The 24,052-nt window shown below is 36.0% G+C and overlaps 1 protein-coding gene across 1 annotated transcript in view; it reads left to right on the forward strand.

Moving 5' to 3' along the window:
- Positions 1-24,052, forward strand: part of ZFYVE16 (zinc finger, FYVE domain containing 16) — a 65,088-nt gene that overhangs the window by 20,579 nt on the left and 20,457 nt on the right. Inside the window, exons 3-13 of the mRNA XM_011995554.1 lie at positions 2,225-4,479; positions 5,971-6,067; positions 9,123-9,284; positions 11,285-11,427; positions 14,056-14,434; positions 15,644-15,766; positions 16,627-16,782; positions 17,643-17,867; positions 21,543-21,625; positions 22,320-22,424; positions 22,800-22,947. Coding sequence (XP_011850944.1) covers positions 2,225-4,479; positions 5,971-6,067; positions 9,123-9,284; positions 11,285-11,427; positions 14,056-14,434; positions 15,644-15,766; positions 16,627-16,782; positions 17,643-17,867; positions 21,543-21,625; positions 22,320-22,424; positions 22,800-22,947 — 3,876 coding nt within the window. The remainder of the gene's footprint in view (positions 1-2,224; positions 4,480-5,970; positions 6,068-9,122; positions 9,285-11,284; positions 11,428-14,055; positions 14,435-15,643; positions 15,767-16,626; positions 16,783-17,642; positions 17,868-21,542; positions 21,626-22,319; positions 22,425-22,799; positions 22,948-24,052) is intronic.

The raw sequence follows: 24,052 nt of genomic DNA on the forward strand, positions 1-24,052 counted from the left end.
TCACCCAGGCTAAAGTGCAGTGGCACAATCAGCCTCACTGCAGCCTCAACCTCCTGGGCTCAAGCATTCCTCCCACCTCAGCCTCCAAGTGGTAACACAGGTGCATGCCACCATGCTGGCTAATTTTTCAATTATTTGTAAAGACAGAACCTTCCTATGTTGCCCAGGCTCGTCTTGAATTCTGGGCAATCCTCCTGCCTCCGCCTCCCAAAATGTTGGGATTATAGGCATGAGCCATGTGCTTGGCCCCAGAAAGACCTTTAAAACCAACATATGAACAAGCTAAAAGCAACCTAAGAGTTCTGCATAAATTGGTATTTCATTACAACAAGAGATGGTATTTTATTTTATTATTATTTCTTTTTTGAGATGGAGTTTCACTGTTGTTGCCCAGGCTGGAGTGCAGTGGCGCCATCTCATCTCACTGCAACCTCTGCCTCCCGGGTTCAAGCAATTCTTCTGCCTCAGCCTCCCAAGGAGCTGGGATTACAGGCGCCTGCCACCATGCCTGGCTAGTTTTTTGTTTGTTTGTTTTTGAGACAGAGTCTCGTTCTGTTGCCCAAGCTGGAGTGCAGTGGCGCGATCTTGGCTCACTGCAACTTCTGCCTCCCAGGTTCAAGCGATTCTCCTGCCTCAGCCTCCCAAGTAGCTGGGATTACAGGTGCCCACCACCGTGCCCAGCTAATTTTCGTATTTTAAGTAGAAACGGGGTTTCACCATATTGGCCAGGCTGGTCTCGAACTCCTTGTTATCCACCTGCCTCAGCCTCCCAAAGTGCTGGATTACAGACGTGAGCTACCGCGCCCAGCCTAATTTTTGTATTTTTGGTAGAGATGGGGTTTCACCATGTTGGCCAGGCTGGTCTTAAACTCTTGGCCTCAGGTGATCCGCCTGCCTCAGCCTTCCAAAGTGCTGGGCTTATAGGCATGAGCCACCGCGCCTGGCTGTATTTTCTATAAAATGAAGACTAGGAAACTGGAAGACAGAACACAGGGGTTAGATTGTTTTTCAGCTCTTCCTTAGTCTAGTTTTTATAGTGCAACTAAGTTTCTTTTTTTTTCTGAGAGACAGGGTCTTGCTCTTTCACCCTGGCCGGAGTGCAATGGTACAGTCATAAGCTCACTGCAGCCTTGAATTCCTGCGCTCAGGCAATCCTCTCACCTCAGCCTTCTGAGTAGCTGGGACCACAAGTGTGTGCCACCATGCCTGGCTAATTTAAAAATATGTATATTTTTTTACAGATGAGGTCTCACTGTGTTGTAGGCTGGTCTTGAACTCCTGGTCTCAAGTTATCCTCCCACCATGGCTTCCCAAAGTGCTGGGATTACAGTTGTAAGCCACCATGCCTGGCGACAACTAAGTTATTTTGAGTGGAATTTTTATCACTTACGGTATCTGCATTCAAAAGTGAAAACTAGAAAGTACTTTAAAATCAAATAAACATAGCTTCGGGTTCTCTCTCCTGCTGCCTTGTGAAGAAGGTGCTTCTCCTTTGCCTTCTGCCACGATTGTAAGTTTCCTGAGGCCTCCCTGGCCATGCAGAACTATTGGCTTATTTTATCTGGATGTGGCTATGGCCACCAACAGCTCCAGATTCACACTGCCCCCGAGAAGTGTCCTTCTTCCCTTCTTCAAATTCGGAGTATCAGGAGAATGCCCCTAAGTGGCCCAGCTTGAAACAATCACATGCCCATCACTATGGCCATAGTGTGTGATACTACTACAATTGGCAACCTCAATTAGAGCACCACAGGGGAGCGAGGGTAGGATCCAGGTGATAGAAAAATGAACAAGTAGAAAGCCAGCTTGAGGAGTCCTCACAAACAAAGGAAAGATCAAGATCAAATTATTAGAGCAACTATGCATGAGATCAAGATCTAAGAACGTTCATTTATTCAGTCAGTCGTTTCTTGAACACTTAAGTTTCAGAAACTATTCTAAGCAATGGGGGTATAAGTCAGAAAAAAAGACAAGGTCCCTGCACTTGTGACACTTATTTTGTAGTTGAAACAGTCAACAATCATAAACAAGATAATTTCAGATAAAAATAAATGCTGTAAAGGAAATAAAAAAATAGTTTTGGAGGTTATTTCTGCTTTGCAAAAGGATAATCTGTGTTCTTTAAAAAAAAGCTTATTTAGTTTAGAAGTCTTGGGAAACATAGTATGTTTAATAATTTTTATTTGATTTGAGTCTCCCGAATAACACTGTTACTCTATTTCAGATGAACAAGATTATCTTCAAGATGTACAAAATGCATATGATTCTAACCACTGCTCAGTTTCTTCAGAGTTGGCTTCCTCACAGCCAACTTCATTGCTCCCAAGAGACCAACAATGTATTAATAGTTGTGCCTCATCAGAAACAAGCTATGAAATAAATGAGAGTTCCCTCAATGAAAAATCACTCAAGGGACTTACTTCTATACAAAATGAAAAAAATGTAACAGGACTTGATCTTCTTTCTTCTGTGGATGGTGGTACTTCAGATGAAATCCAGCCTTTATATATGGGACGATGTAGTAAACCTATCTGTGATCTGATAAGTGACATGGGTAACTTAGTTCATGCAACTAATAGTGAAGAAGATATTAAAAAATTATTGCCAGATGATTTTAAGTCTAATGCAGATTCCTTGATTGGATTGGATTTATCTTCAGTGTCAGATACTCCCTGTGTTTCTTCAACAGACCATGATAGTGATACTGTCAGAGAACCACAGAATGATACCAGTTCTGAATTACAAAATAGAGAAATCGGAGAAATAAAAGAATTGGGTATAAAAGTAGATACACTTTCCGATTCCTGTAATTACAGTGGAACAGAAAATTTAAAAGATAAAAAGATCTTTAATCACTTAGAACCAATTGTTGATTTTAACATGTCATCTGCTTTGACTCAGCAAAGTTCCAAAATGTTTGATGCCAAAGACAAGCTACAACACAAGAGCCAGCCATGTGAATTACTAAAAGATGATGGCTTAGTAAAAGAGGAAGTAGGTGTGGCAGTCATAACCGCTGCAGAATGTTTAAAAGAAGAGGGCAAGACAAGTGCTTTGACCTTCAGCCTTCCAAAAAATGAAGATTTATGCTTAAATGATTTAAATTCAAGAGATGAAAATTTCAAATTACCTGACTTTTCCTTTCAGGAAGATAAGACTGTTATATTTATAGAACAATCTGCACAAGAAGACTCAAGAAATTTAGACCTTAAGGATAATGATGTAATCCAAGATTCCTCTTCAGCTTTACATGTTTCAGGTGAAGATGTACAGTCCTCATTGTCCTGTCTTCCCGTATCTGGGTCTATGTGCGGATCATTAATTGAAAGTAAAGCACGGGGTGATTTTTTACCTCAGCATGAACATAAAGATAATATACAAGATGCTATGACTATACGTGAAGAAATACAGAACAGTGTTGTTCTAGGTGGGGAACCATTCAAGGAGACTGATCTTTTGAAACAGGAAAAATGTAAAAACATAGTCCTTCAGCCATTAATTGAAGGGATGGAAGACAGAAAGATAGATCCTGACCAAACGGTAATCAGAGTTGCGTCTTTGGATGGTGGTGACACCAATTCTACAGTTGTAGAATCTCAAGAGGGGCTTTCTGGCACTAATGTCCTAGAGTCTTCTGATTGTTGTGAGGGTTTTATTAATACTTTTTCAAGCATTGATATGGATGGACAAGACTTAGATTACTTTAATATTGATGAAGGCACAAAAAGTGGCACACTAATTAGTGATGCTGAACTTGATGCATTTCTGACAGAACAGTATCTTCAGACCACTAACATAAAGTCTTTTGAAGAAAATGTAAATGACTCTAAATTGCAAATGAATCATATAGATATGAAAGACTTAGATGATGGAAACATCAATAATATATATTTCAATGCAGAAGCAGGAGCTATTGGGGAAAGTCATGGTATTAATATAATTTGTGAAACAGTTGATAAACAAAATGCAATAGAAAATGGCCTTTCTTTAGGAGAAAAAAGCACAATTCCAATTGAACAAGGGTTACTTACCAGTAAGTCTGAGATTACAAATGAATTATCAGTCTCTGATACTAATAGTCAATCTGTTGGAGGGGCCAGACCTAAGCAATTGTTTGGCCTTCCATCAAGAACAAGGTGTTCAAAAGACCTGAATAAGCCAGATGTTCCAAATACAATAGAAAGTGAACCCAGCATAGCAGACACCGTTGTTCCAGTCACTTGCGCTGTGGATTCTACAGCTGATCCTCAGGTTAGCTTCAACTCTAACTACATTGATATAGAAAGTAATTCTGAAGGTGGATCTAGTTCTCTAACTGCAAATGAAGATTCTCTACCTGAAAATACTTGCAAAGAAGGCTTGGTTTTGGGCCAGAAGCAGCCTACTTGGGTTCCTGATTCAGAAGCTCCAAACTGTATGAACTGCCAAGTCAAATTTACTTTTACAAAACGACGACACCATTGCCGAGCATGTGGGAAAGTAAGTTATAAAAATCTTTAAATCTTTTGTTCTTTTGAGACATTTTAAACAAATATAATGTGATAGAAAAGGCTGATTAACAGATAATTACAAGATTGAGTTAGTTTAAAATCAGTGTTTTTCATCTACCAGTCAGGGAAATAAATAAAGCAGTGTTATTTTGCAGATTGGTTGATGGTTGAATAAATATTACATTGTCAGGGGCATTAATTACATGCTGGGAAATGAGAAACAATTATTTAATTACTAATTTTTGTGACATTTAAGAATATTTGTTCTTATCTCTGTAATATTGACACGTTAAATATTCCAGATTTGGTCAGATTCTCCTTTGTCCTCAAACATTTAATTTCAAGACCAATCTACAGCTAATGTTGTGATCAGTGCCCAGGGAAACACTCCAGAGCAAACTGGCTTCCACAGAATACTGAAGCTGACCTTGAGTTGTGACTGGTAATAGCCAAGATAAAAAGACTGTCTATAAATTCTAAGGCTTGCCTATAGAAATCCTATTACATTTTTATTCAGATTTTTCAGTAATATGTTGGTTTCAGATCCATCCTATTTTTTTTAACAAAATAATATTTTACTTTAAAAAGTTTTAAATGAAGAATTACAAAGAACTTTTAATATTGTAAACTTATTCATTAAAGATAGTTTTTGTTCCCTTTCCAATGAACATAATTGATTTAGAGGAATTCTCCTTATCAGAAATATGGTATCAAATTGCAGAAACTTCATTTAAGTTACAAAAAAAAAGAATTCCACCTATGATTATGGTGATAAGGAAATGATTTATATAATAAGGAAAAAGAGTTTTGGTTAATTAGGTTTAGGACCTCTTCACACTGCCTCTAGTAGGTGTAAGTATTATTTTATTTATTTATTTATTTTTTATTATTATACTTTAAGTTCTAGGGTACATGTGCATAATGTGCTGGTTTGTTATGTATGTATACATGTGCCATGTTGGTGTGCTGCTGCACCCGTTAACTCGTCATTTACATTAGGTATATCTCCTAATGCTATCTCTCCCCCCACCCCACGACAGGCTCCGATGTGTGATGTTCCCCTTCTTGTGTCCACGTGTTTTCATTGTTCAGTTCCCACCTATGAGTAAGAACATGTGGTGTTTGGTTTTCAATCCTTGCGATAGTTTCCTGAGAATGATGGTTTCCAGCTTCATCCGTGTCCCTACAAGGGACATGAACTCATCCTTTTTTACGGCTGCATAGTATTCCATGGTGTATATGTGCCACATTTTCTTAATCCAGTCTATCATTGATGGACATTTGGGTTGATTCCAAGTCTTTGCTATTGTGAATAGTGCCACAATAAACATACGTGTGCATGTGTCTTTATAGCAGCATGATTTATAATCCTTTGGGTGTATACCCAGTAATGGGATGGCTGGGTCAAATGGTATTTCTAGTTCTAGATGGTGTAAGTATTCTTGAAACAAAAATAAATTTGGTATTTTATTCTTTATAGGTATTTTGTGGTGTCTGTTGTAGTAGGAAGAGTAAACTGCAATATCTAGAAAAGGAAGCAAGAGTATGTGTAGTCTGCTATGAAACTATTAGTAAAGGTGAGTATTAACTTGATGTATTTTCTTCCAGTAATTGAATATATGTTAAAATTAATTGGATTGTGACAAAGATAAACTTCTTTATTTTCTTAAGGCAAGGACCTAGTGTTGAATTATCTGGCTTAGGTGGGACATCCCAAGGCTTGGTTTCTCTTCTTTTTGTTCCACTCTCACAATTAATACTACCAGTCTGGAAAGGAAGCATTCAGTTTCTGGAGTGGCAGTTCATTAACTTTTAACAGGTACCAAGTCCCTAAATGCTGCATTTCATCTGCCTATTTGTTTTTGTCATCATCGTCATGTTCATCATCTTAATCTAAATAAACACTTGTAGATACCTACCAATAAGTAGTACTCAATATTATTTATTAGTAGCATAGGGCAAGATAATAGTTCAAACCCTTTAGAGAATAACAAACTAAAATGATAGTACAAGATAAGGTGGTAATATTTATGATTTTATAAATTCATAGGACTGCCACACTATTTGCACATTTTTGTCTCATATCTTTTTTTGCTTTCTCAACTTTAGAATTTTGCATATGTACACTTCCCATTATTTCTTTGGCTCTCTAATTAGCTACAATTATTAGCAGTAGTCCTGGTGGTCTTTGAGTTCTCACAGGTTGTGTGTGTGTGGGTGTGTGTGTGTGTGTGTTGTTTTTTTTCCCCCAAGTCCATGTTTATTCTTTTGAGTACCACTTGGCATTTTCAAAGATTCGTTGACAGTTTAATTCCTGGCAAATATTACTTGGGCCTTTTTTGACCAGACCTGTGCACTACCTCAGGCCCTGCTTCCTGTTAGCCAGGGGGAATGAATACCTGATAATAATTTGTTTTTCTCTTTTGAATGAAGATAACTTTTTTCAGCAATTCTTCAAAAAGCTCTGATGTGAGTCTGTTAGCCTGAGGTAAGCTGCTTTTCTCCCTGCTGTTGACTTCTGCTCTGGAAGATAACAAAGTGTAAATCTTTTTATGTTTCCATGTTACCGCCATTGTTTATGAAGAGGTCAGTTTAAGTGCTTATAGTTGTTTTGTTTTTTCTTATGCTGTTTCAGTAGCCTAGAAGATGACTGCTGGTGCTGTTAGCCAAGGCAATCTGCTAGAATTCAGAAATTTTAGAGCAAGCTCCCATATAAGTATCTCCCCCATTAAAAAGAAATTAAACATCCATGAGGATTTGAAACGTTATTTATGTTGACAGGTCAGATTTTTGGGTGAGCATTCAGACATATTTTGACTCTAAGGGTCCAGGAGGGGAGAAGATATGATCATTAAAGAAATTCAGTAGAATACTGAAATCAAGCTTTGGTTTATCAAAGAAAATACTGTGGAATTAGTTTATTTAGTTATCTGTTTAAATTTATTCTATTTTGATATAGCATATAGTTTCATTTACGGTGCTATTTATTATTAATTTATATGCCACAGGAAAGCATAAATAAAAGTTAATATCAGCTTTAGGGTTGAAAATAATAGAAGTGATCATTTAAAATAATGATATCAAATGAGAAGAGAAAGATGGTTCATGGGTTGTGAGACACACTACATGAAAGATTGGAAGAAAAAGATAATTTGAATAGAGATAGTAGATAATGAGAAAGCTGTCCTGAGATTATGTGAGTTTCAAGGAAGCGCACATGTGAATGTCAATAAGTAGATTTGAGGCAAGTTAGAAATTACTTTGAAATTGAGAGTAAGATGTTTGGACTTCACTTGGTTAATGGAAGCCATTTTATGAGTGCCATCATTCAGTGGCACTTGAGGAAGATTGTTTTAGCAGTGGCAACATTTATAGCAGATCAGTTTGGAGAAATGCTGAAGGGAGAGCTATCAATGTACCTTGTTTTTTGGATGAAGAATCACTCAGCAGTATTGAGGCACTATTCTGCATTCTGAAGCTCAAGCTGAGAGCAAAATAGAAGCTATATTCTCATGAAATTTATGAATGTTTGTAGAGATGGATAGTAAACAAAAAGATATCAGATGGTGATACTACCTTCAATTAAAAAATTTAAAAAGTGTAAGAGTGATAGATAGTTAACAGATTAGTGGCAAAAGGAATTTTTTTTTTTTTGAGATGGAGTCTCACTCTGTCACTCAGGTTGGAGTATAATTGTGCGAACTTAGCTCTTTGCAGCCTCCATCTCCCAGGTTCAAGCAGTCCTCCCACCTCAGCCTCCCTAGTAGTTGGGACCACAGGCACACACTACCACGCCCAGCCGATTTTTTGTATTTATGATAGAAATGGGGTTTCACCATGTTGCCCAGGCTGGTCTCAAAGCAATCCTGAGCTTAAGTGATCTACCCGCTTTGGCCTCCCAAAGTATTGGGATTATAAGCGTGAGCCACTGTGCCTGGCCTTAGGTAGTATTTTTTATAATGTGGTCAGAGTAAGGCTTTATGGTAATATGACATGTGAGCAGAGTCTTGAAGGAGGTGAGATAATAAAGCTGTGTGAGTATGAGAAGAACATTCTAGGCCAAGGGAATAATAGGAGCAAAGATTCTAAGCTGTAGGAGTACTTACTTGAAGAACAAGGAGGTCTGGGTGGCTGGACCATAGCGAATGAGTGGGATTGTAGTGAGAGATGAGGTCAAACATGTAACTGGGAAAGTGGAGGAGGTAGGGATGAATTATGTTGGGTCTTGTGAGCCATTGTAACAACTTAAATTTTCACTTTAGCCATTAAAAGATTTTAAACAGAGGAATAATGAGATATGATTTATGTCTAAAAGAATCTCTCTAAACTATGTTGGAAATAGACTCTAGGGGTACAAGGATGAAAACAGAGATAGTCATGTTAAATAAGGGTTATTCTCTGTAGATATCAAATATACACTTTAGATATAATATTGAAATAACTTATTGGTAGCTTATCAAAGTGGCATGCTGCCAACTCAGACAGTATCTTTGCCAAGTGCTACTTCTTTTTCTTGATTAGCCATTTCTTTCTTTCTCGTTACAACTTGAAAAAGAATATTTATTGAAATTTACTTTGAAGTAAATTACAAAAACATCTGAGATTTTAACACTATTGTTTTCCCCTTTATAGCTCAGGCATTTGAAAGGATGATGAGTCCAACTGGTTCTAATCTTAAATCTAATCATTCCGATGAATGTACTATTGTCCAGCCTCCTCAGGAGAACCAGACGTCCAGTATACCTTCACCAACAACTTTGCCAGTCTCAGCACTTAAACAACCAAATGTTGAAGGTAATAGAAGAAAATGCTGTGTCTAAGACTAAAGATAAATTATCAAAATAGAAATTCTCTAATGTAGCCAGAAATTCTCTAATGTAGTCAGGAAAGAGAAACCAGATTAAATATCAAGAGGGATTTAATACAGGGAATTGGTTACACATGCAGGCTGGAAGACTGGAAGAGCAAAAAGGCTGTGCTCAAGTGCCTCAGCAATTAGTAACTGCAGGAAGCAACCACCACAACTGGAGTTTGGGGCTACAAAAGGGGAGAGGTTAGAGCTCAGTGTAGGAGCACCAGGAGGTGTTTGGATCGCAGATGTTGGAGTCAGAAGCCATGGTCACAGCACCATCAAGAGGCCTCATAGAGTTGGTGCTCAGATAACTAAAGTAGAGCTCCAGATTTGATGTTAGGAGTACTGAAAATCATGAGTCTAGCAGCTGTATCTAGCGGTGTTGCTGCTGCAAAGATCCTGGCAGGATCCAGAAACAAAGAATTCCTTCTCATTTCTTCCCACCTTGTGGTCTCCCACCAGTGCCTGCTATTGGAAAAAGCTGACCAAAGCCAGTAACGAGAGTCTGAGAATTGCACTTTCCAGACTTCCAGCCTGGCATCCAAGAGCCCAGTTTAGAGGGTGAGCTTGGGTTTGAGAGGCAATACGTAAATAATTGTTCTATCTCCTTTTCCTTAAAAACCTATTTGTAGTTGTGTATTTTACCACAGTAATAATGTTTTTTAAATCTGTTTTTAAATCATTGAGTTATCTGCTCCTTTTTACAACCCGTCATCAATTAGCATCTTGAGTAAGGCACATGTATGTCTTTAAATATGAATTATTAGTCTCTTACATGCTGGAAAAAAACCATAAATGTCAGATAAAGGCAAATTTGGATCCTTGTATTTTTGTGGACTTCAGTTTATTACTCAGTAACTGTTTTCCATTTATTATAATGAAATAAGGAGACTCAGCATTATATGGTTGTATATTATAGCCTAAAGATGAATAATTTGTGTTTGAAAATATGTGCATATTCTTATATTGATCACCCAAATGATTAAATTATAAAAATATTGCAAATACAAAAAAGATATGTTATTTAATATGTCTACCTACATTGCAAAAAAAATACATATATAATTCCAATTTTTTCAGAGTTATCTTTATTATGTTCTGGAAAGTAGACATTGAACCTTTTTTTAAAAAAAATATTGTTCTAAAATCATCTGGCAGAGATTTTCATAACCTTCCTCTATGGATGCTTTGTAAGAAAAGAGAAAAATGTTTATGCTGATGTCTAGTTATTTCCTTCAAATTTGGAAGGAAATAATAAGTATTAATAAAATTCAGTATCTGCATTATAAGAACAAAAAATGTTATACTTCTCTTGTTAAATAAAAGTAAGAAATGTCGTGTGATATTAAGACATTTCAAGTGATCCTGTTACCTTTTTTGAGGTTTTAAATTTCTTTTTTTCTTTATATATATATATATATGAGGAATATATAGATAACCTATATATATATATATATATATATATGCTTCAATCTACTCCACTTTTCATCACTGTACCTTAGTCCCTAAATTTTATTCAGTCTCCACTCCGTACTCACAAAAACTTAGTCTCAATAATATAGGCTTTAAATCTTCCTTCCCCATTGTCTTTAAGGTGTAACCTTGCCTGTCTACTCCTCTTCAGAGTGATTCCCAGAGCCACCTCTGGTCTAATATGCTCTGAAGTTATACAGATCTCCTGTCCCTTCCTTTTCATAGTATATGATAGCCAAGGCCATTCCTGGTCTAATATGCTCCCTTTGTATGAATTAGATAGAAACAGACTCCACTCAGGGTAGAGGGATCACAAAAGGCTATTTCTCTAGACCTTTGTAGCCCTGAGAATTCAGGGATTGCCAGTGGATAGCAAAAAGCTTTTGAAAACATTTCCTGATCTATTTGGCATTAAATCATTGTCATATTACCAGATTAAAATGTTTTACTTTTTCAATTGGGATTCTAGGACTGTACTCCAAAGAACAGAAGAGAGTATGGTTTGCAGATGGTATACTGCCCAATGGTGAAGTTGCAGATACAACAAAATTATCATCTGGAAGTAAAAGATGTTCTGAAGACTTTAGTCCTCTTTCACCTGATATGCCTGTGGTAAGGAATTCAAAGAATAACTTATTGACTAAATAAAATTTTATTTCATAGATAATTCCTGGTGTGATTATTAGAGTACTTTTTTTTTTAAAAAACACTTTGAGCTTCCTAAAATAAGAGATGTATTGATATACTGAATACATTTTAGATTTTATCCCCTTAAAAAAAAAAAGAGAGATAGTCTTGCTGTGTTGTCCAGGCTGAAGTGCAGTGGCATAATTACCACTCACTGCAGCCTCTAACTCCTGGGCTCAGGTGATGCTTCCACCTCAGCCTCCCAAGTAGCTGGGATTACAGATGTGAGCCACCATGCCTGGTTTAGACTTTACTGTTTAAAAAAATATATATATATTTTTTTTAATTACTTTTTTTTTTTTTTTTTTTAAAGAGACATGGTCTCACTATTTTGCCTAGGCTAGTCTCAAACTCCTGATCTTTAGTAATCCTCCCATCTCGTCCTCCTGAGTCTTTGAGATTACAGGTATAAATCACCACACCTGGCAGATTTTACCTTTTTTTTTTTTTTTTTTTTTTTTTTTTGAGATGGAGTCTCTGTCGCCCAGGCTGGAGTGTAATGGCGCAATTTCAGCTCACTGCAACCTCCGCCTCCCGGGTTCAAGCGATTCTACTGCCACAGCCTCCCGGGTAGCTGGGATTACAGGCACCCACCACCACACCTGGCTAATTTTTGTATTTTTAGTAGAGATGAGGTTTCACCATGTTGGCCAGCTGGTCTCAAACTCCTGACCTCAAGTTATCTGCCCATCTCGGCCTCCTAAAATGCTGGTTGTAACAGGAGTGAGCCACCGCACCTGGCCCAGATTTTACTTTTTTAAATGTCAGTTTAAGGGACTGGTTCTCACACTTTCGGCCTCAGGACCCCTTTATACTCTTAAAAGTTATTGAGCACCCTAAAGCACTATAGGTTTCGTGGGTTATACCTATTGATAATTACTATATTAAAATTAAAATTCAGAAATTTAAATATTTATTAACTAATTACAAAATAAGGCTATTACATTAGCAGAAATAGTATTTTATGAAAAAAGTTTTTCAGAACAAAAATTTAGTGAGAATAGAGGCATTGTTTGCCTTTTTGCCAATTTCTTTAATGCCTGACTTAATAGAAGACAAACATATTCTCACATCTGGTTCTACATTCTGTGTGTTGTGATACATTTTTTTTTGGTTAAATTATATAAAAAAAATCGTAGGACAGCACCAATTCCCTGAAAGGGTCTTGGAGACCCCAGGGATCTCTAGACCACATTTTGAGAACCACTGGTTTGGGGAAATGTAACAGATTTAGTAATTTAATTTATACTAAGATCTATTTAGTTATTTTCAAACATTCAAGAAAGTATGTGATGATGATAACTTATGCTTGCATTTGCATAAATGTGCTAGATGTTAAACATAAGATATATAATACAGAATCCCAGATCACTAAGAATTCTCATTGTAAAGTGGCACATACTCATAGAAGCAAGTATAAATGTATGAATTAGTAATGTTTTATGCATTAAATAGATTTATTGAGCATCTACTCTGTGCCAGTCACCTGGTTGATTCTAGCTACATACATATATTAGAAAAGATGGATACTAGGTCGGCTGCGGTGGCTCACCCCTGTAATCTCAGTACTTTGGGAGGCTGAGGTGGGTGAATCACCTGAGGTCAGGAGTTCAAGACCGCCTGACCAACATGGCAAAACCCCGTCTATACTAAAAAAAATACAAAAATTACCCAGGTGTTGTGACGCATGCCTGTAATCTCAACTACTAGGGCAGGCTGAGGCAGGAGAAAATCACTTGAACCCAGGAGGCAGAGGTTGCAGTGGGCCAAGATTGCACTACTGCACTGCAGCCTGATAACAGGGTGAGACTCCATCTCAAAAAAAGAAAAAAAAAGATGGATACTTACCGGCTCTGTTGAAGTTTATATTTGGTAGAAACATACACTGTTTGTCAAGAGTTCATGAGCTACACTTTACAAATAGCTGTAATTACCATGGGTATGTTTCCTAGCTAGCACCTACTGTCAATCTATATTAATGAAAACTCTGAACAGGCTAGTAAATATTGAGTTCGTAAATGGTTCTTATTTCATATTGACTTTGTACAGTCTAAAAAGAAAAAGGCTTTTTTGAAATAGTCTTTATGGGTAGTTTATTCCAGGTGGTTACTCTTGTGGAATACAGCTAATGGGCTGCTTCCTAACCACTCCCCTCCCCTTCCTCCTACCTTGTCCCTCCTCCCTACCCACCCAAGGGTTTTTGGCTATCATGAGAAGGGGAGCCTTGGATTGAACTAAGCTTGCTCACTGTGTGATATGATATGGGATCTTGAAGTTCTTCTTGCCTCATTTTTCCCAGTCTTAATATTAAAGTCATTAATACCTACCTGAGCATGCAGTAAAACTAAAACTTTATACTTCTAAATATGTTATGCTCCTGAATTTGAAGAATCAAAATGGTACTGTTTCTTGGGAAATTTGACTTTAAGAGAATTTCTGAACCCATTTTGGTTTTATTCTTACCAAAAAGATGTTTGGCTATAGTGATCTCATTTCATAGTTGAACAGAGAATATGAACTGATTTGTTAATTTTTTTATTCCATGTTTTACAGACAGTAAACACAGTGGATCATTCCCATTCTACTACAGTGGAAAAACCAAACAATGAGACAGGAGATATTACAAGAAATGAGATAATTCAGAGTCCTATTTCTCAGGTTCCATCAGTGGAAAAATTGCCTATAAACACAGGAAATGAGGGGTTACCTACTTCTGGTTCATTTACACTAGATAATGATGTTTTTGCAGAAATTGAAGAACCATCTAGTGCTACTGTTGCCTTAGTTAACAGCAATTTACCTATTGCTGGTATTTCAGATTATAGGTTACTGTGTGATATTAACAAGTACGTTTGCAATAAGATTAGTCTTCTACCTAATGATGAGGACAGTTTGCCCCCACTTCTGGTTGCATCTGGAGAAAAGGGATCAGGTAGGAGAGCAGTTATTTAAATTTTAAAAAATTAAAAAATATATATTGATCAATTTTGTCTGTGACATATAAAATGGATTTTCTTAAAACTTACTTTGGTTGCAATATGTACTAGGGCTGGTAACTTGTTTACAGAAAGTCTTACTATATTAAAAACAAATTCTAAAAGTATTTGGACTTTTATGATCCATTTATCACATCTGGCTCCCTAATTTAAAATGACACAAACTCCAATGCAATAGGGAAGCTCATAGACTTTTAGTCTGAAGAAATGTTTCCATTGTATTAGAATTTTGACACCGTATTATTACTTTTTTTTTTTTTTTTAATGAGCATGATACCTAAAGAAAAGAGCATTAGATTGGACGGCAAAGCTAGGAAGTTTAGTTCCTTGTCTGCTACTTGTTACATCTATGACTTGTAATGTGTTATTTAATCTCCTTGGGCCTCAGTTTCCTTCGTAAATAGAGAGAACCTAGATGATTTCTAAGGTCCTTTTCAAGCAGGAGATTCTATGGCTAACCCCCACCCCAGAGTGGTTTCTAGGATAGACACTTGTCACTCCAGGCATTATGTCACATGGCGGTTCTCTGTGTGATAGTGTAGGGGAATGAAGCTTCGGATCTCTGTTCTGTCAGCAGGAGCCATTACATGAATCTAGGTGTAGTGGCAAAAATATAGTAAGCCCTGTTCTTTGTGTGCCATGCGTATCTTTCTATTGATTGTCAAGATTTTTTATTTTATTTTAATTTATTTTTTTGCTACCTGGTCACTGATATAGGCATATAGTAGCAAGTGCTGACACAGGCATGTGGTAGCAAGCAGCATATATAACGTGGGTCTAGACTACTTTCACAGACTTGTACATTTCAAAAATTATAAATGGAGTGCCTGCCAAACTGGAATCCACTTTATAAAAACGTTTGTCTTAAAACTTTGAAGGTGCTAAAATTGTATACATTTGCTGTTTAATCAACATAGTGTAAATATACTATATGCATTACAGTATTAATAACTTTACATGGAAAGAAAAGTAAAAATTACTATTTAACAGTTGTCTAGGTTGTTGACTGATTTTATGAAACATGTTTGCTTTTGTTTTTAAATTTGATCAGGCCACTGGTGGATTTATGAATTTGTTTTTTTCTCATTTGTAAGCATATTTAACAGGATATTTATCCTGATTAATATATTACTTTCATCATTTAGTGCCTGTAGTAGAAGAACATCCATCTCATGAGCAGATCATTTTGCTTCTTGAAGGTGAAGGCTTTCATCCTGTTACATTTGTCCTAAATGCAAATCTGCTCGTGAATGTCAAATTCGTATTTTGTAAGTAATAATTTATCCTTATTTCCTTAATTGGTAAGCAGGATTTCTCAATTAATTACATCTTCAGGTTAGATTTTGACTGGCATTGGTGAAAAATAAGCAGGATTGGATATTGGTTTTTCAGCCATATGTGACTGTAAATAAATTTTGCAAATTTATGTTCAGTACGACTTGAAACATGAGCTTACAGATTTGTGTTAGCATCCCTCAGTCAATCTCAGGTTTAGGTCATGAGCTTATATAGCTGAGCTGTATTTTGATTCTCATGTTACAATTGACTGTATCTCCTGTGGCTTTTAGATAAATTGAAATTTAGTAACTGAAATAAGCAGCAATTCTGATTTAGTAGCAGTAAAGACAGTTTTAAAGTAAGTGACATGTGACCTAATTAAAGAGTAAGGAAGTAATCCTTAATGATTAATAATCCTCACTACTCCATAATGCATCTGTCAGCTTTTCATTCTGTTTGAAACTAGATTCTTATCCACTACATTTCAGCATTTAGTGCATCTTTTATTTTAATGTTATTTATTAATTGGCTCCCTATGATAATCCTTTTTCTTTATATGAATCTTACACAATTCAATTTAAGGTTTTCGTAAGAAGAACTTTGGGAACACAAGGAATTTGAAAAGTTATGGCTGGGTGTGGTGGCTCATGCTTGTAATCCTAGCACTTTGGGAGGCCAAGGTGGGTGGATCACTTGAGGTCAGGAGTTCGAGACCAATTTGGCCAACATGGCGAAACCCTGTCTCTGCTTTAAAAAAAAAAAAAAGAAAAGTTAAATGCAGAAACAATTGTTCTTAGTTTTTTGGTTAATAGAAGTTGACCTTAATAGTTATATTCTTTTATCATCTAAGATTCCTCAGACAAATATTGGTACTTTTCAACCAATGGATTGCATGGCTTGGGACAGTCAGAAATTATTATTCTATTGTTACGTTTGCCAAATGAAGATACTATTCCTAAGGACATCTTCAGACTATTTATCACCATATATAAGGATGCTCTAAAAGGTATGGCATTTTATTTTGAACTGTTCAGACTAGGGAATGGATAAATTTGTTAAAGGCATTTATGCTTTTGTCTGTGCTAGCTATACTAAAGAATTATTTCTTGAAGAGATTGCTGATTTCTGAAAATAGCTTAATAATTACTTTGTCTCTTTAAAACTAACATTTTATGTGATTAGTGTCTATATGCAGATTTTTGTATTTAAAAAATGGAAATATATCCTTGAATTTTTTTTTTTTTTTTTTTTTGAGACAGTGTCTCCACCCAGGCTGGAGTGCAGTGGCACAATCTTGGCTCACTGCAACCTCTACATCCCGGATTCAAGCGATTCTTCTGCCTCTGCCTCTCAAGTAGTTGGGATTACAGGCACTTGCCATCATGCCCAGCTACTTTTTGTATTTTTAGTAGAGGCAGGGTTTCAGCATGCTGGCCAGGCTGGTCTAGAACTCCTGATCTCAAGTGACCCACCTGCCTCAGTCTCCCAAAGTGCTGGGATTACAGGCGTGAGCCACTGTGCCTGGCCTGCCTCCTTGTTTTTTAAATGTATCTATGTAATTTCCTTACTGTCTGTACAAGACTAGGAGATTTGATAATTTTTCACAAGATCATGCAGTAAGGAGAAAAACAACGGTTGGAAACATTTTCAAGTTTTTGTTCATAATCCCCAATATCCAGGAATAACTGGGAGCTTTGTGTACAGAAGGTATTTAATAGATGCTTTTGCAAGAACAGAAACAAGAAAAAAAAATCTATAGTGTCTTAACTTAAGACAGTTTATATTGGGATATTCAAACTCAGAACATGTCTTCAAAACAATAACAAAACAACTTAAAATCTTTTTACTAATGATTTTATTTTGCAGGAAAATACATAGAAAACTTGGACAGTATTACCTTTACTGAGATTTTTCTCAGTAGCAAAGATCATGGAGGATTCCTGTTTATTACACCTACTTTTCAGAAACTTGATGGTCTCCCATTACCAAGTAATCCTTTTCTTTGTGGAATTCTTATCCAGAAGCTTGAGATTCCCTGGGCAAAAGTTTTTCCTATGCGTTTAATGTTGAGATTGGGTGCAGAATATAAAGGTAAGTTTTAGAGTAATAAGTTAAATTGCATATTTTTAAAGAATGTAAAGACTTTCAGGGAATCATTAACATCAATTTTAATGGATTAATGGAACTACTTTTATTTTGCTATGCTTTTAAAGTTCTAAGACAACCCTCTTCTGCTACCAGGTTGGTCTAGATAACTGTGGCATATCTTCAGGTTTCTAGATGTTCATAAGTTATTTTATTACCTAAAACTTTTCTTCTTAAATTTCAGAACAAAACAGAAAACTTTCACAGTACAGGTTGAGTATGCCATATCTGAAATATATTGGATCAGTTTTTTGGATTTTGGACTTTTTTAGATTCTGGAATATTCACAGAATACATACCAGTTAAGCATCCCAAATTCAAAATCTGAAATGCTCCAGTGAGCATTTCTTTTGAGCATCACGTTGGCATTTGAAAAAGCTATAGGCCGGGCAAGTGGCTCACACCTATAATCCCAGCACTTTGGGAGGCCAAGGTGGGTGGATCACATGAGGTCAGGAGTTCGAGACCAGCCTTGTCAACATGGTGAAACCCTGTCTCTACTAAAAATACAAAAATTAGCTGGGTGAGATGGCAGGTGCCTGTAATCCCAGCTACTCAGGAGACTGAGGCAGGAGAATCACCTGAACCTAGGAGGCAGCTTTGCAGTGAGCTGAGATCGTGCCTTTGCATTCCAGCCAGGATGACAGAGCAAGACTACGTCTCAAAAAAAAAAAAAGAAGAAAAAGTTACAGAGTTTAGAGCATTTTGGATTTTAGGTTTTTAGAGTTGGAATGTTCAACATGTGTTAATTACTTTTGCTAAAATTTTCTTAAAAGTATCTACTGTTGGGAGTTTGTTATGTTGCCTACATATTAAGAAGGTAAATCATTGCCTCTCTCCATTTTTCTATATTATAAAGCCAAACATAAAGGATTTTTGGGTTAGCAGTGCTATTGTTTTCAGTTACTGACTATAATTAAAAGCTAACTATTTTTAGGGAAGGAAGTACTTAGAAATTGTGGTTATTTTTCTAAGCTTGATTATTCTTATTTTTATATTCTGATGTTTATCTCTCAAAGGTGATATAGCCTGTATCATTCATGTGTATGGGCATGTGTGTGTATTTACTTATCTACCCTTGACACAACTGGTCATTCTAAAGCTGCTGTGATGTTTATATATATGGTTATTTCTGAGTTAGAATCATTTCTAGTGTGAAACTTTTTTGAATTCCCACTGTATCTTTTATCTCTGACTTTTTTCAAGAAATATATTTATTGCATTTGAAGTACATCACGTCTAATGAACTTTTTAGACATTTGATTCTGATATAAGTTGGTAGGGATTTTCTTGGAGGAAAATTAAATGTTGAGAAGCTATAAAAGTGGTGATTACTATTTCAGAATAGACAAATTAAAAAAAAGGGATAATCTATTTGGCAAATTTTATTAAATTGTGATTTTGGGGATGGGTGTTCCTTACCATTTAAGATTTACATGTGTGATGCTATTAACTTGTGGGAAAAGTAACAAAATTTAATTTGCATCTCAGGTTTCGTACTGTGTGAACCAAAGAGCTTAAGACATTTCACTTTAAGCCAAATGTTTCATCAATTCAACCCAGTATTTTGCCTCTGATTTAATATTTTTTAATAGAAGATTAGGGGAATAAACTAGCTAATCAAATTATTATGGAACATGTCTGTAAGTATGGCCAGTATTTTTGCCAGTAGCACTTCTAGATAGTCTGGTTTTCTCACACTGAAGGTTGGAGAATCATGGAGCAATATGAAGGGCTTCTCATAAATCATAGGGATTGGAACTGCAAAGCTATGATAAGCTATTTAGTAGTAATGAGGGGAAATTGTCAGTTATATATAATAGTTAATTCGCCTCAGCTGTTTTCTGAATTCTTTCTGTTCTACTAGATTTTACATAGACTGGCACTTTGACATTATTGGTGCCCATGTCTTTTTAGATGTGAACTCTGTGTGTGTGTGTGTGTGTGTGTGTATTTTGTTACAGAGGTAACATACATTTGAAAAAACTAATGGGAAAGTTAAAGTCCCAAGAATAAAGACTGAAAGTAACTGTCTCAAATTAGTAATTTTTAAATGCTTTTGAAAATATCTGTGGTTTTATTCTGAGATCACTGGTTTTGAATACCATTAAATGTTCAAATAGATGATTTATGAGGTCCCTTTGTAACTCAGATAGTATGTCATTCTAAGCTGTAACCTGTTGAGAACAGTGTTTTAAACAAAATTACCTCTTCATATTGCAAAGGATGCCCCCTTATTCATATAAGGCAAAAAGTTAGCAGTTAATCATGTCCTTTATCATTTGTATGTCTTTTAACACTAATGTCTTGTATTTTTTTCGAATCTAGACCCACTGTCCTTCAAATAACTTAGTTGCCTTTTTAGAATTACAAAATATGTTTGTACTAGCAAGAATATGACTACTTTGACTTAAGTCTTTAAAGCAGCTAATGTTGGGTATGTGGTGCTTCTTTAGAATTTTAAGGAAGTGTATTTGTGTAATAGACATTAAAGAGATTAGTTTGCTTAAGACCTAACTTGAGAACTGAAGGTTACAAATGTGTCTGTGTGTTATCACTATAGAAATAGTCTTGCCTTCTTTCCTTCAGAATCCCTGCTGCATTGCCAGTAAGGTCTCATTTCCTTTTTGGTGTCCAGTATTTATGTTGCTCTAAAGAAAGAACATAGTTAGGTAACCAACCTCATGTCCCTTCCCTTTTTGTGCATTAGTTTCCCTGACTCTATCTGTATATTTCTTTTATCATGCTGAACCAAGAACTCTAAAAGTTTACGACCATTCATAAATTAGCACAATTGAATATTAATTATGAATGCCTTAAAAGTCTTTAGTTCTTTGTATTTATCTTTAAATTATCAGAAATTTATAGAGTTCTAACCAGTTATCGTAATTTTCCACCCCCTATAATTTTGCAGAAACAAGATGTATAATGAAAAGATTAAATACTTTGGAATCAGACAAGCCTAGTTCCAAATCTGTTTCACCAATTATTAACTTAGCCACTAGGAACAAGTTGATTCATTTCTGTGTCTCAACTTTCTCATTTATGAAATAGTATAGACACACTCATTAGGTTGTTGCTGGATTTAAATAAGGTAACGTATGTATAGTTCCCAGTTCAATGTAGCATCTAGTAGATACATAGATAAACAGTAAGTGTTAATATTATCTCTTGCCTGGGTGTGGTTGCTCATTCCTGTAATTCCAGCACTTTGGGAGGCCAAGGTGGGCAGATCACCTGAGGTCAGGAGGTTGAGACCAGCCTGGCCAATATGGTGAAACCCTGTCTCTACTAAAAATACAAAAATTAGCCGGGCGTGGTGACATGCGCCTATAATCCCAGCTACTTGGGAGGCTGAGGCAGGAGACTTGCTTGAATCCTGGAAGCGGAGGTTGCAATGAATCGAGATCGTACCGCTGCATTCCAGCTTGGGCAACAGAGTGAGACCTTGTCTCAAAAAAAAAAAAAAAAAAAAAAAAAATTCTCTCTCTCCCTTAAGAACTGATTGGATGATATTTTTACATAATGTTTGTTTGTAGAATGAGAATTGAAGGTAATAAATTCAATAATTTGGGCTTTTTTTTGTTGTTGTAGTAACCAGTTTTCCTTTCTTATGTGTAGCATATCCTGCTCCTCTAACAAGTATCAGAGGCCGAAAATCTCTTTTTGGAGAAATAGGACACACTATTATGAACTTACTTGTTGTGAGTAATTGAACTATTTTATTAGGTGTTTTTATACTGTTACTTTAAAACTTTATTTAGCAAAGTTTACACATTTATATTTTCCTACTTTAATTTGCCATGTTTGGTATAATGACCATTCATTTACAATAAATCCTAATTATTTTAACATATTAGTGCTCAGTTTTTGATGAATTGCTTTTTTAGAACATACTATCTCCTCATGTATGTGTACCTGATTCTAATTGCCTTTTGATTCATTCTCCTGCAGTTCTTGGATGTTTAGGTAATGTAATAACTCTATACAGACCTCTTAAAGTTGTTGAAACTTTTGTAAATGTATTAGTAAAGTCAGTCAGTCTTGTGATTTTGAGCAAATTATGACCTTAGTTTTCTCGTTTATAATAGGAAGTGTTGGATTAGATGATACCTAAAGTTCCCTTCCACTTATACTTTTTGTAATTTTGTGTTTCCCTGTTACCGTAGAAAAATATTTCAGTGGACTCACTTGTATTTATCCATGCGTAGTTTGAAGACCTTTTCTATTTTGGAAGTTCTGTAACTAGAAAGAGGAGATACCCTAAATACTACAAAATTTTTCCTGAGAATCATATTCTTTATTACTGTTGTGGAGAAGGATTTCTTAAAGAAGGATTTAATGGATGGAAAAATGCTCATGGTTAGTAGTTTATGGTAATGCGATTATTCTATGTAGGACCTTCGAAATTACCAGTATACCTTGCATAATATAGATCAACTATTGATTCATATGGAAATGGGAAAAAGCTGCATAAAAATACCACGGAAAAAGTACAGCGATGTAAGTATAATTGTTTTATTCAAATGACAATTATTGAACATTAGAGTTCCTTAGAATTGTGTCACGTTAAATTTTTTGTTTTGAATTAGACTATCTAATGTATTATGGCAACAAACATTGTTTTTGAAATTATAGAATTTGTTTGCTAGTAAATAATCTGTTTGATCGTATTTTTTTTCTTCTTACTGTTTTATTGAGGTGATTACTGTTCAACTGAAGTGATTTTATTTTAAAACATTTGTTTCTATAACATTCCCAGGGAGTTGTCCAGACCAAAGCTTGACGATTATGAAGCTGGTCAGGAACGTGGCTCTTAGAATAGGCATACAATGTTAAAAGTGTTTCTAAACAAATGTTGTTTTTGTTTTTTTCCAGGTAATGAAAGTACTAAATTCTTCTAATGAGCATGTCATTAGCATTGGAGCTAGTTTCAGTACAGAAGCAGATTCTCATCTAGTGTGTATACAGAATGATGGAATTTATCAAACCCAGGCCAACAGTGCCACTGGCCATCCTAGAAAAGGTGAGCATCATGGTTCCTAGTGCTAATTTACAAAACCACCTCAATTAATAGAATTCCTTTCAAGGGGGAAATAGATGTATATTTACTTATTTGCTGAATTGTTGGTGATAAAACGGTATGCTTTGAAATTTTAGCTACACAACAGATTTTAAAATTGCTTCTAATTTTTGTTTTTCTCTTGGACTGCATTAGGCTTACAGACTTGGAAGACTGTATTCCTTTTGATATCTTTAGGTTTAGTATATCCCATAGGGTGGGAGTCTTTCTTTGAGTAGTTTCTTTCTGAAATAAGGTATTTCTTTTCACATTTGTTCACTTTCTGCTCTGACTCCTCTTAGTTTGGGGAGCACAGGGTGATAAGGGTAAGAATGATCTATAAAACATAACAAGCAGCATCTGTGAATGACATTACTCTCGGTTCTGGCTGAATGGCTTCAGTGATTGCTATGATTACCAAACCCTTGCAGTAGAAGGCCTAACAAATTGAAAGTCAAATGGAAGCATTTCATAAAATTAATACATTATTATAGGATAACATGCTTAAAATAGTCTTGACATCCTGGCTGCTAGTAAAATTTTTTCCTCTGCTTATAAAAGTAATATATACTTATTTGTAGTAAGCTTGGAAAATACATTTTGAAAAGTAGTAAAAGAGGCTGGGCGTGGTGGCTCACGCCTGTAATCCCAGCACTTTGGGAGGCTGAGGCAGGCGGATCACGAGGTCAGGAGATCGAGACCATCCTGGCTAATACGGTGAAACCCTGTCTCTATTAAAAATACAAAAAATTAGCTGGGTGTGGCGGCACGCACCTGTAGTCCCAGCTACTCGGGAGGCTGAGGCAGGAGAATGGCGTGAACCCGGGAGGCGGAGCTTACAGTGAGTCGAGATCATGCCACTGTACTCCAACCTGGGTGACAGAGCGACAGATCGAGACTCCATCTCAAGAAAAAACAAAGAAAAGTAGTAAAAGAGAAAAGTGCCAAGCTATGGTCACTATTGACATTTTACTGTATATCTTTCTTATATTAACATATATGTTAAATAGATGATTTTATACTGGATAGTTATACTTTTATATTGTACTTTATCACTTAACATGATATT

This window comes from Mandrillus leucophaeus, unplaced genomic scaffold (assembly GCF_000951045.1).
Source record: "Mandrillus leucophaeus isolate KB7577 unplaced genomic scaffold, Mleu.le_1.0 Scaffold491, whole genome shotgun sequence".
Lineage (NCBI taxonomy): Eukaryota > Metazoa > Chordata > Mammalia > Primates > Cercopithecidae > Mandrillus > Mandrillus leucophaeus.